Source organism: Trichechus manatus, unplaced genomic scaffold, assembly GCF_000243295.1.
Source record: "Trichechus manatus latirostris isolate Lorelei unplaced genomic scaffold, TriManLat1.0 scaffold00061, whole genome shotgun sequence".
Lineage (NCBI taxonomy): Eukaryota > Metazoa > Chordata > Mammalia > Sirenia > Trichechidae > Trichechus > Trichechus manatus.
In genome coordinates, this window is record NW_004443997.1 from 13,137,407 (window position 1) to 13,151,060 (window position 13,654).

At 38.8% G+C, this 13,654-nt stretch overlaps 1 protein-coding gene across 8 annotated transcripts in view; it reads left to right on the forward strand.

Annotated features, from left to right (window-relative positions):
* The window catches only part of NAA25 (N-alpha-acetyltransferase 25, NatB auxiliary subunit), a 61,757-nt gene that overhangs the window by 39,245 nt on the left and 8,858 nt on the right, over window positions 1–13,654 (forward strand). For 6 of the 8 annotated variants that reach the window (XM_004379067.2, XM_023733794.1, XM_023733796.1 and 3 more), the window contains 9 exons: window positions 911–1,091; window positions 1,802–1,901; window positions 6,968–7,119; window positions 7,665–7,790; window positions 9,617–9,860; window positions 10,268–10,391; window positions 10,696–10,761; window positions 12,126–12,223; window positions 13,348–13,458. In XM_004379067.2, coding sequence (XP_004379124.1) covers window positions 911–1,091; window positions 1,802–1,901; window positions 6,968–7,119; window positions 7,665–7,790; window positions 9,617–9,860; window positions 10,268–10,391; window positions 10,696–10,761; window positions 12,126–12,223; window positions 13,348–13,458 — 1,202 coding nt within the window. Of the gene's footprint in view, window positions 1–910; window positions 1,092–1,801; window positions 1,902–6,967; window positions 7,120–7,664; window positions 7,791–9,616; window positions 9,861–10,267; window positions 10,392–10,695; window positions 10,762–12,125; window positions 12,224–13,347; window positions 13,459–13,605; window positions 13,653–13,654 lie in introns of all 8 variants that reach the window. The other 2 variants (XR_002824532.1, XR_002824533.1) reach the window with 1 other exon arrangement.

Consider the following 13,654-nt stretch of genomic DNA (forward strand, 5'->3'; position numbering starts at 1 on the left):
TCTTTCTATTGTTAATTTCTACCTTGATGGCATTGTGGTCAGAGAAGATACTTTGAATTATCTCAACGTTTTGGATCTTGTTGAGGATTGTTCTGTGGCCTAAGATGTGGTCTGTTCTGGCGAACGTTCCATGTGCATTGGAAATAGAATATAATTTTAAAAGCCCATTTCGTAGAGTTTTTATTTTAGCTATTTTTCTGACTGTAAAAGTAGGGTGTAAAAATTTTGGAAAGCAGTTTATTGACAGTCTCAGCTTTCTAGACTCTGAAGAGACACCCTAACATTTTTGAATATTCTCGTCTCTTTCTCTGTGCATGTTTTATAGAATTGAGATCAACTCTTTATACTAGTTTATGCTCTTCTGTGTGTATGTATGTGTTAATTTGGTAAACAAAGTATCATTTTAGTTTGTCTAATTATTAATGAGCAATTTTTAAAAATATCGTATTTGGCATCCTGTTAATAGAGTTAGATATGGAAAAAAAATGGTATCTAGAGAGAACATCCATCTGGGGTGTTGCAGAGAAATTTTTAGTGGAAAGGTTGGTGGACCCCACTTCTCCTTCAAAGTTCATCTCTTCCCAGAAACTGGGAGTTAGTGTGATTCCATAACTTCCCTCCATGAAACCTGGGCAGCTTAAAGTTTGCATCATTTTTGCAGAGGGTGTGTTTAAGAGCTGAGGTTAACATTGAAGCAGTATCTGTTTAGGAAAATTCCCTAATTTGGTTACAGGTGTGTACCAAAAGTTTGTGCTGTGCTTTCTAACCTCATTCGTAGAATAGTCAGAGGAAGCAATGATGTCAGTCAGTTTTTGTTTTTGTTGTTGTTGTTGCGAACATGGGAAAACATAGCTTACTGTCCATTTTGCTGTTAAGATGTGTGGATAACGCTGTTATATTTTGGTTCTAGGTGACGAGACCGCTGTGTGGCAGGCCCTGACTTTGCTGGAGGAAGGATTAACCCATAGCCCTTCCAATGCTCAATTCAAATTGCTGCTTGTTCGAATCTACTGTACACTGGGTGCATTTGAACCGGTGGTGGATCTTTACTCCAGCCTTGATGCTAAGCACATACAGCATGACACAATTGGGTTGGTAGTATATACTCTGAATAATGGGCAGCTGCCCCACCAGTGTGCGGGTCCTCATATACGGAGCCTTAACTTTCAGATCTTAGCAGTAAAAGTGTTCCTGGCATTAATCTTTTTAGATTAAACAATCGCCTATCATGACCCATTTCAAAACAAAAAGAGTTTATGTCTCCCAGCATTTTGTGGGAATTTTTAAATTTTTACAATTTAGAAATGGTAAGAAAGTTTCACCCAGAAACAGGAGACGGCTTTATACTCTGAGTCCTTGTTCTCAGCATTGCATATTTTGAAGTCTTTACTTCTGCCTTGCACTTGAGGTTGACACGTGTTTTATTTTGTTGACCTCAGAGATCCTTTTGAATTTATATTTTGACTACTCTTTGTGATGAATTAAGGGCATTTTCTCTATACTCTGTGGTACTGTTTCAGGAAGACAGCATTATGTTCTCTTATAATTTATATTCCATCAACCATCAAAATTTAAGAAAGCATGGCATAGAACTTCAGGTCTCCCACAAAGCTGGGTTAACTTTGCGTGCACACTCTCTCTCTCTCTTTTTTAAATTAATTCGATTCTGTGGATTAGATCATTTCTATGGCAGGAAGTTTTTGCCTAGCTATTTCTTTGCCATAGTAATTTGAAGTGTAGTATTTGCTGCTGGAGATGGGTAACTGTAACATGTGTTTTTCTTTCTTTCCTTCCCACCTAGTTATCTTTTGACCCGATATGCCGAATCCTTAGGTCAGTATGCTGCTGCATCCCAATCCTGTAACTTCGCACTCAGGTTTTTCCACTCCAACCAGAAAGATGTAAGTGACTTTTTTTTTTTTTCTTAACTGTGATCTTGCCTGCTCAGTGCACATTATCCAGAAAGCATCTGACCTTGTGCCACAAGTGCGCATGTTGAGGTGCGTGTGCTGTGCTGAACTTGCAAGTGCCCGTAGGCCATTAGGTTATTTGTTGTGTTAGAACGAGTGTGTTTAATGTTGAATTGGCAAGTGTTATGTCTATTTTTACAGCAGTTAAAAAAAAGCAAAAAACTATACTATAAAGGAGCAGGAAAAGAAAAGAATGGATATGTTTAATGGAATCCTTGGAGAGTTGCATTTAAAACTGGCTATTAACAGAATAGGAAGTGTTATGCCTCTTAGATCTGTCTTTTGAGCTCTAAGACATTATTTCCAAGAGTATAAGAAATAGCCCATAAGAATTTATACTTGGGATGCCATAGCAGCTAATCCTTGTTACCTTTATTTATTTTGAAATTTATAACCACTGTGCTCTTTGCATAAGGAGCCCTGGTGGTAGAGTGGTTAAGGTGCTCAGCTGCTAACCGAAAGGTCGGTGGTTCAAAGTCATCAGCCGCTCCACAGGAGAAAGATGTGGCAGTCTTCTCCATAAAGATTTACAGCCTTGAAAACCCTATGGGGCAGTTCTACTCTGTCTTATAGGGTCGCTATGAGTCGGAATTGACTCGTTGGCTGTGGTTTTGGTGCTGTTTGCCAACAGTGAGTACACTTATGTTTTCTTAATATTATCAAATTGAACAATTGAAGGGCATTTCAAGATATTTTGGTAATTAAATAGTACGTTTTTAGAAGTAACAATAAACAAGATAGAGCTTCTCTGTGCCGTAATAAAAGGATGGGATTTGCGCCATATTTTTCACTGCAAGCAGACTTGGACTCCACTCGTCAGTTAAGCAGAGGCTTTTGTGGGAAAAACCGTTTGGTCTCTACCTCAGTCTCTACCAGCTATGGATACCAACTACCTGAGCACGTATGTGGAGAGAAGGAGCACTCTAGGATAGTTACTCTGCCTGTTTTGTTCTCATATACTCCTAAGACTCATCCCCTGGAATTTGGGCCATGCTACATATCTGCCCATAGCTTTCCATTCTTGGCAATGAAGCTGGTTTCTGAGGTCCTTCTTGGCAAATACTCATGAGAATTAAAAACAAACAAACAAACAAAAAAAAGCCTTTTGTAACTATGACAGCTATGGCTAATCTATCTTCCCACTGATTCTTTACAGAGTATTAAATAGAGGCGGGGAAAAAGCATTTCTCAACAGTGGAATATATACACATATTGGTCTCAGCTCGTGTTAATAAGCTTTAGGGCATGATCTAGAGGACTGGAGTAGCAAAGAACCACTCTGAGCAGGTAGCTCTTATGCCCCACAATGGTTAGTATTCACTTGAGACTTCGTTTTGTGCCACAGCTCCTGGTCAGGGAGAGAGGGAAGCGGGCACTAGCATCTGAGAGCATTGTTCAGGAAGTGCTAGCCCGGCTTCCAGGTCAGAAGGGCATCTCTTGGACATGGGGGGTTCTAGAATCTCGTAGCAGGAGTGGGAGTTTGATTATGTATCTGAGAGTTTTCACTGTGTGTTCTGGTATCTGTGCTTACCCTCCTCTGTTCTCTTACAATAGGAGAATTAGTTTTTACCAACTAAAAACAGAATTCCAAAAGAAAAGTGCTCCTTAGATCTCATTATTCTGGCTCTTGTTTCTGTAATTAGTAAGGAATGGTGTAATGGAGCATTTGCTTTACTGAAGAATCCTTTTCTAAGTTTTGTTCTTTAAATAGCTTTCAGGTAGTGGGGGGTAAATATGGGATTAATTCAAGCCTCTTGGCTGGTATTACTCCAGATTTCAGTCATCCAGCATTATAGAAAACAATATTGTTCATGAAGACTTGGATCCCTAGGAGCGATTTGAGAGGGCATGTCCTCAGTAGCTTTCTGTATCTTTGTTGTTTTGCTGATGGTATGTGTGGGGGGAGTGACTAATTTATCTGAATGTATATATGTGATGCTGAACTTGATAACATTATAGCATTTTATTGTTCTAAGACTTAAGACTCTGCTTGAAATTTATTTTTATTACTACTAGCTAAGAAGATAGAACTTATTTAATCATATTAAGGTAGATAATCTTGGGAGATCCTGGGAGCAAAAGCAAAACACAGTCCAGCAAGAAAAAGTGCCCCTTGGCCTCAGTGCCGCAATAGGCAAGTGGAGACTGTGGTGTGGACTGTTCCCTGAAGGAACCAAGGCTAAGAAAGATCACGATTAATGTTGTACTGTATGCTTCAAGGAAACCCTGATGGTGTAGTGGTTAAGTGCTACGGCTGCTTACCAAAAGGTCGGCAATTTGAATCCACCAGCCGTTCCTTGGAAACCCTATGGGGCAGTTCTACTCTGTCTTGTAGGGTCCCTGTGAGTTGGAATTGACTCGCCGGCAAAGGGTTTGGTTTTTGGTATGCTTTAAACCTTCTGCTTATCACTTAGGAGCCCTGGTGGCACAGTGGCTAAGAGCTATGGCTGCTAATCAAAAGGTTGGCAGTTCGAGTCTACCAGCCGTTCCTTGGAAACCCTATGGGGCAGTTCTAACCTGTCCTGTAGGGTCACTATGAGTCGGAATCTACTCGATAGCAGTGGGTTTGGTTTTTTTTTTTGCTCACAGTGTTAGAAATATCTCTCTGGAAAGCCAACATGTTTTATTCTTAGTACTTTTTGGGATTCCCCAGATGCTTTTTCCTAGGGTGACTGATGTATTTCATTTCCAGTTAGCTCTTTCAAAGAACACTTTTAATCTTTGCAGGGAAAAATCTGGTATTCTCCTTTGGAAGGCTTTGTGCTGTGAGATTGAAACTTATATTTGGAAGGTCTACACAGGGGCTCATTTCTGGAAGGTCATTGTCTGCTGTTGCCTTACTTTGGAATAGATTTTTTACAATAGGAGAATTAGAGCTAGATTTCCACAGCTCCAAAAGTTGTTTATATGTTTATACTATTTCCCCCTCTTTAAAGTCTGTTTTAGGTATCCATGAAAATTATTATTCCTGGGTTTGATGTCCATGTGTTCTGCTAATTTTTACAGTGACCAGGGTTCATTTCAGGAATCTGTACGGGATCTAAATCACCTCATTGGTGCATAAACCAGTAGAAATAGGTACGGATAATATACTCTGATATTCAGAAGTCTTATAGTGCCTGTGGCTTCCAGTTTTGCCTGCAGTTCCATTAGGGGGTAATGTCATCAGATAGTTCATACTTTCACAGCCTTTGTCCTATAGGTTGCTTCCCAGACCCTTGTCTAGTCGGCAGTGGCACTTCACTGCAGCATTAAAGGAGGACTAAATTAAAAAAGACAAGCTAGAGAACTAAAGTTACCTTCTTAGTTTGTTAAAGGACTATATCCCTTCTTTGTTGCCCCTTATTTTTCTTTTAAAAACTATTGGCTTTTTTTCTAACATGATATTCCCTGGATCATTCAGAAATGGAAACTGTACTGGGGAAGGCTTGGTTCTCTCCCTGCATCCTAGCATATTTTAGAGTTGTAATTTATAAATTTGATTGGAATCACCAAAGTCATTTGTTCGTCCTGATTAATTGCTTAATCATGTGTTCCTAACCAGCTGGTTTTTTTCAAGTTGTAAGTTCCTGTTGCAAGGGCTGATATTAAACCTTGTTATGTTTCCCAAGCCACGGGGCCACAGGATAGGCATATGTGTTTAGAGTATCCTGGCCTCTTCTTGATGGGGCATATCACTGTCCTTTAATCAAGCTAGAAGGTACACTCGAGCTTTTTCAGATAGTCCTTCTTTAAACCTGCAGGATCACAAGTAATCTTTTTAATTTTCTTGTGTCCGTCCGTCTTTAATTTCTCCAGATACTGCAGGCAAACAGCTCGCCGAGGTGTCCCGTGGGGGTTTAAAAGCCGCATCGAATGCAGTTGAATTAGCGCCCGTGGCGCAATCCCGCGGCCTGAAATGAACCCTGCGAGGCTGTGTATCAGAGGGTATGTTGTTGACTATTGGCCTATTTTCCTACTGGGCAAGTTATTTAGACATAACAGAGATGGGGGCAGAGCTGAGTAACTGAGGCTGTGCTAAAAGACTGGCTTTTCTAAAGAAGATCATTGTTCAGGGCAGACATCAGCTTTGAGCTTAACACTTTCCTTGGCCCAGAGGGTTGACCTGTCTTCTGATCCTGATGGCATAGGCCCACACCCATGAAATGTTCTTCCCTGAGAATTTCTTCTCTTGTGCCAGAGTTTCTGTTTAGACTTCTTTATCTTGCCTCTGTACTGCTCCATTTCACCTGCATATATATGTTAATTTGAAATTAAGCACATATGGTGAGTGCTCCTTCACTTGTTCATGGAGTTTTCAGCAGAGGTCTTACATAGTTTGAATGGACAAGAAACCTGGTTCTTGAAGTCTTTCTGTCCTCAAAGTGGATCATGACATGAGTTTCTGTAGGTCTTTTGTTTGGTGTCTTACTTCTGTCCTGATGTAGTGTACTTATACCCTGTGTTTGTGATACATATTCAGAAATAAAGAAAATCAAGGCGCAGCCTGTCTTTTTCTGGAAGAGAGTGGTTTTTATTGTGGTTGGGAGTGGGGTGGTGGTTATGTTATTCTCGTATTTTCAGAGTCTTTGTTTAAAGCATAGATTATCTCAGATGCAGAAAAACATGGAGTAATATCCCTTCCAAAATGGCACTAACCAAATTTTGACTGTCGTGGCATAAAAAACCCTCCAGTCCTGTTGAATTGAAAGACATGACTGCCAAGGGAAGATCTGTGTGGTGGTAGCAGCAGCTGGGTGTTATCATTAGCGATGTTAGTGAGGAAGAAGCGTGAAGGGAAGTTTGACTTGGGTATAGGAAGAAAGAAAAATCACATTTTTAAAGGCCAATACTCTACTTGGTGACCAAGACCTTTAAAGAATAGATTCAAAATCTTTTACTTAAACTTAGGGTTAATTTTTGTTTTGTTTTGTTTTGTTTGTCTTGGCCGGCAAGGTTTGCTTACATTGCCTGACTTGTGAAAATATTTATACCAAGGTGATGTCTTTCCTTCCCAGACCTCAGAATATATTATTCAAGCTTACAAATATGGTGCATTTGAGAAGATCCCAGAGTTTATCGCTTTTAGGAACAGGCTGAATAATTCTCTTCATTTTGCACAAGTCCGTACTGAACGGATGCTATTAGACCTTCTACTTGAAGCAAATATGTAAGTATTGCATAAGAGCTAAAAAGGAACTAAGGGATTAGATCAGATGCTGAGAGCTACCAGTGGGCCCATGAGTGTCATTAGCAAGATGAAGAAAAAGGGAATAAAAAAGGAGAATGAGGGAGGAGAGCAGGGGAAGAAGGGGAAAGAGCCTGGTCCCCGTCGTGAGGAACGATAGAGTACTGCCAGTACTGTCTCAGGTTCCATACGGGAGCCATCTAGGCCATGGGCATTACCCCAGTCCATACTGAGTTCACAAGATTTCCCATCCTGTACAAAACATGGGCTTTCAGGAGTTAATGTTGATCCAGTTTACTTTGGTTGAGCTGCTGGAAGCCTTTCTAGTGCTGTGTAGCATGCCAGCATTACCTGTGATTGGTTCTGGTTCGCCTTACATAAGCTTTAATTCTGTTTAATAGCAAACCCTTCCTTCCCTGCCTTCCTGTCTCCCTTCCTCTTTCTAGAAAAACAGGGTCTTGGCTGATAATGTTTCCATGACTGTTTTACTAGTGAAATAATACAGAAATAAATTTTCTATATCACAGATCAACCAGCTTAGCAGAAAGTATAAAATCAATGAATCTTAGGCCAGAAGAAGATGACATTCCATGGGAAGACTTGCGAGACAACAGAGACTTAAATGTTTTCTTCAGCTGGGATCCAAAAGACAGGTAACTGGAATTTAACCCAAAACTTTTTTTTTTTTTTTTTAAACAATTAGGGTGAATTTAAGATTTAAAAATTTCTTTTTTTTTTTTTTACTCAAGTATAACAACATGTTTGTTGTAGAGACTAGAAAACATAGGTAAGTCAAAGGGAGGAAAAAATCTCACTCCTATGTTGGGACTACTTGCTAATCTAAAAGTTACATCCTACTTCCAAGCACATATATGAGAACAAATTCTATATGCTAAAAATTCTAGAAGAAAATATAGAAAATATTTTAAGTGGGTGGAGAAAGCGTTTCTTAGCATTGCATCAAATCTGAAAACTTAAAGGATTTGACTTCTGTAAATAATAGCCTTCCATTATATAGAAATAATAAATTTATTAAATTCTAAAGGTATATGGTAAATTGGTAAACATTTCTTCATCTGTATTAATACCCTTAATATATATAAAGAACTCTTAATAAATCAATCAGAAAAAGATACCCCCCCCAAAAAAAAAATTGGGCAAAAAGGGCCTAATAGGTTACAAAGAAATATATTTTACAGCAGCAAAGACTTTTTCTTTTTACCTGTGGAGCAAATCAGAAAAGATTAATACTTGTGCTCAGCAAAGGTGCTGGGAAAATGGTTATTGTTGTGCATTTATGTGGGAGTAAAACTTTATTATTTCAACTTACTATAGGGAATTTTGGTGATATGTGTCAAGATTGAAAATGCCACGTAACATTTAATTCAATAGTTCTAGGAAAGTGAAACCTAAGAAATAAATGTATAGGCATATATAGATGTATATAGGAGGTATTTCTGAATGTACTGTCTTTTGGGGTCCCCAAGACCACGTCCATTTATTTGCTAGAAGGGCCCACAGGACTCAGCACATAGTTGCACTCAAGGTGAAAGTTTCTTATAGTGAAAAGAATACATGGCAGGATCAGCAGGGGAAAAAAGACACAGGCGGAGTCTGGAGAATACCATCCCAGGCCTCCAGTGCTCTCCCTCCTGTGAGGGACACACCAAGCGTGTTGCTTTCTCCAGCATTGAAAAATGCAGTCACACGTGCAATGTTTCTGCCCACAGAGGCCTGTTAGAGACTTGGTGCCCCCAAGGTTTTTATTGGCTGGTTATATAGCGTCCTCTGTCTATTCCCAAAAGGAAAGCAGGTGTTCCTTATAAACTACATTGTTTGTACAAACAATCCAGCATAGTGAGCTACTCTTACATTTAGGGAACGGTTAGGGTGCCAGCATCCAGTCGTGAGCCAAGGGCCAGCCTTGCTGGCACACCCCTCTCATGATAATAGCATCAGGCCTGCTATGGTAACACTTTTCTGCAAACACTTGCCATAAAAAGGTGCAGTGTGCAAAATAGTGTGAATATTGTGAGCCCATTTTATTTATTTTAAAATTATTAGATTATGTAAATATTTTTAGTTATATTTTAGTTACTTTTTTTATACATCCATATTGCAGAAGTCTGAAAGGAACTATAGGAAGCTTGTTAATGTTGTAGGTGTTTGGGTTACCCGGTTACTTTTTGCCTTGTTTTTTTACTTTTCTTTCATTCCGTTTTTTTATATCATGTATTACTTTTATCATCAGGGAAACAAGTTTCATTTATGGGTAAAATGACCTGTTAGGTAGGGGCATTCCCATTTTATGGATAATGAAAAGAGATTCAGAAGTTTTTGGCTTGTGCAGGATTATACAGCTAGTAAGTGAAAGCTGGGACCATTCAAAAGCATATTGACTGGTTAAAACAAAACATTTGAAAGATACGAAGGGAGCAGATTGAATACAATGGATGGTTTGGGGATGTTTCTGTTTAAGGGATGTTTCTGAAGAACATAAGAAACTTTCCTTGGAGGAGGAGACCATGTGGTTAAGAATCCGTTCCTTAACATTGAGGCTGATCAGTGGACTTCCGAGTCTTAACCACCCAGTGGAGCCAAAGAACTCGGAGAAAACCACCGAGAACGGCGTGTCCTCCCGGATTGATACTGTGCGTTTGCTCCTGCAACATCTGGAGGTGGCCCTGGATACAGGAAAGCGATTTATTGAGAAGCAAATTCAGGTATCATCAATAAGTATTTATCATCAAAGCTGCAATAATTATGACTTAAAAAAATAAGTTTGGAGTAGGTGAATAGTAAAGGACAGTATTTGGTCTCATTTTATGGCATCTGTAGGAAAGAGAGGGATATTGTAGACTCAGGGAATTGCAGAGGCTTCCTTAATTGATAGTGATGAAAACCAAAGTAGTTTTTTTGTGATGGCAAATTTTTGTTAGCATTTAACAGATTAACACAGCATTCCTGCCTGTTTTCTCCATAATTATTTAGTTACCACTTTGCTGATCATCAAGGGTCGTGACTGACTCTCTGAGACAGGTTTTTATCCAGCAGTTAAAGCATCTTGTTTTCTTATTTGCATGATTTTGGATGTATTTAAAGGACCTCACTTTTTTCCTTTCTTCTCCAGTATCCTTTCCTGGGTCCTGTACCTACCAGAATGGCTGGATTCTTTAATTCTGGCTGTTCTCAGTGCCAGACTAGCTCTTTCCATCTTGTTAGTGATATTTATGAGCTAGATACCAATGGTTTAGGTAAGTATACACTCACATGCCTGTGTTGACTGGGTTTTTGTCATTGAAAACTTAATAGTAAATGCAGTAGAATATAACTTAACACATCTGGAAAAATTGCAGGGTGGTGGTGGTGGTGAAAGCTGTTCTGGAAATGTGTCCCCTTACCTTTCCCCGTCCCTTCATCTCTGTCTGTCCGTCTCTTAGTAATGGAATTTAGATGTCCTTGGCCATGAGTAGCTTGCAGATATTGATTTTGCTTCTTCATCTTGCTAAAAAAAAAAAAAGAATTGAAGAGTTTTCATTTTTTGTTTTTCAATTTTAGAGGATACAACAGAGATCCAGGAGCGAATAGAGAATAGTCTTAAGTCTTTACTAGAACAATTAAAAGGTAAGTGTTCATATCATACACTGTCCGCCCACCCTCAACTGGTATATATATTTTATCTGGCAATGACTAAATTTTTTACAGAAACTATGGGAGGATTTGAAAATAATCGTACTTTGGGTGTTTTTAAAAAGTTGTTAACTTTTAAAAGTCACTATTACAAAAGCAGTAATGCCTGTTATAAAACAGTATATCAGTGGGTGTGGTCTTTCCCCCTTTCCCAGTCTGTTTGCCCAGAGATAAGTACTGTTAACACTTCAAATTCTGTCCTCCTAGCCGGTATACACATAGATGTATATATGTACGCATATACATGGGTATATGAATATACATAATGGTGATTTTTTTTAACATACGAAAAGGTATATGCATGCTTTTCTGACTGATTTTTATGTTATCTTGGACACCTGACTATGTGAGGTATATATACACCCTAATCAGTGTTTTAAGATATGCATAATATTCCATAGTCTTACATGAGTATATCACATTTATTTATGTACTTTCCCATTGAGTACATAATATATACTTAAATTATTTCCAGTATTTATAAAAATGCTGTAATGAATATCTTGGGACACAGTTGTTTGAGTACTTGTTTAAATATTTATTTCCTTTTAGTAAATTCTTAGAAGTGGAATTGTTTAGTAAAAAGGCGCACACACACACGCACACACGCACGCATGCACACACAACGCATTTTAAATCTATGAGGGTCTTTCTTTTCAGAAGCACAGATGAGCTTTTATTTTATTACCCAAATGAAGAATACCTGAGAATTAACAGATGATCAAGATTACCATATAAAACGTGGTATCTGTTACGAAGATGCATTCCTGCAATGCAATTTGGTCTTTCAGTCCATAATGGCACAAGTTCTTCTAAGTCATTCACCTGGAGTCTTAATTTTATTGTGCCCATAGCCTATCTGTGGAAAGGTGTAGCTTATTTTTAGGCCGTGTTGTTGTTGTTAGCTGCTGTCGAGTTGGTTCTGACTCATATCGACTCTGTAAGACAGTGTAGAACTGCCCCATAGGGTTTCTACGGAGTGGCTGGTGGATTTGAACTGCCGACCTTTTGGTTAGCAGCCGAGCTCTTAACCACTATGCCACCAGGGCTAGGATGTATAATTCCTAGTGCCACCTTTTATTTTTTGAAGACAGTAGAGCAGTAATCACATGGCTTTTTAAATGAACTTTAAATATATATCCCTTGGTATTTGATTCATTGTGGGAAATGAAGAAAATAAGGCTTTCTGGATTAAGCTTCTATATTTGCTTATTCTTCATTAGATTGTGCATTGTGTTCCTAAAAATGGCATTGGAACAAAAGCTGAATAAAACCGTAAAACATTTTTTTGTTTTCAGATGTCTTCAGTAAATGTAAAGGTGACCTCTTAGAAGTTAAAGATGGTAGCTTGAAAACACATCCTACTCTCTTAGAAAATCTTGTCTTTTTTGTTGAGGTATGTTTTTGTTCTCTTCCTTCATTGTATGTAGAGTTTATTTTTCAAAAATGAACAGGTAATAGGCACCTTATACCTGTAATCTAACCCCCTTCCCCCCACCCACCTTTTCTTAATTGAAAAGCAGTTTAAACCATTTTATGAAGGAACTCCTTCAAAGAATACCAAAAAGATTTAATTCATAATGCTTCGGTAAAGCTTCTTGTAATTTGCTTTACTCATCTCTAAATTTCGCCAGATTAATCCAAATCTAGCTGTCTTCTCTGCATGTATTTTAAGTTAATTCCTCCATCTTCTTCCATGTGCCCTGGTTGTTCACTAATTGAGAGTCTGCATTATGGAGGAGAGTCCAGGAGCTGATGTAGCCAACCTTCCTCCTCTCTTTCAGCCAAAGAAAAGAGTAGGCTAATCCAATTTCTTTCCTTTCCTTTCTGCCACGTTTGTTTATATTTCTTTTCCTGCTAATTTGTAAGCTTGCTGAAGGCAGCATATTCTGCTCAGGTGACTGGCACATTGTAAGTGCCTAACATAATTATTGTATGACTGAGTGAGTGACTGAGTAATAATTGCACATATATGTACATGCATACACTGCAATATAGAAGAAGACCTGTTAACAGTTAACTAAGTACAAAGCAGGAAATGTGCTAACCAGCTGGGGAGATTTCTCCACATACGTGCAAGGTAAGGTTTGTAGCTGAGACACTATTTTAGCTGGCTGGAGAGGTGGCTGGGGAGAAGCATATTGTAAAGGACCTTTGGATTCCATGCTTAGAAATTTGGACTTTTCACTGAGTGAAAAGGATATTAATGGCTCCCTGCTTCCTACAGGGAAGTGGCAGGAAACTGGAATGCATTGGAGGATGGATTTAGAGCTGGTAGAGCCAGAAGAAAGGATAAAGACTTAGGCTCTCACAATATTCTGAGCAAGAGATTAAGGAAGGCCCAAATCAGTGTGGTGACTGTAGAAATGGGAGAGTGGAGGATGGATTTGGCAGAGAAATTGAAAGGATTTGCATAGAACAACTGACAGAATTTCTCTCTCTAATACATTGCCTTTAACTGTTCATGAGCGGTATCTCTAGTATAATCCTGATTGACGAATTTGCAATTTTCCCTTTCAGACTATTTCTATTATTCTTTGGGTATCCAGTTACTGTGAGAGTGTCCTGCGACCATACAAATTAAATTTGCAGAAGAAGAAAAAGAAGAAAAAAGAAACCAGCATCATCATGGTAATAACAGAAAAACACAAGTATTAGTCTGGCAGCTACTGCTTTTTCTTTTGCCCGTTTTCCTGCATGTTGCAAGAGTCCTTCAGATCCTAGTGTACATTCTCCAGCCTCCTGCCTGCCCCAGCTTTTTCTTTCTTTTTTTTTTAGTTAAGGAAGTGTCTACTAGATTTCTTCATTGTAAAAGTCTTCCCTCTGT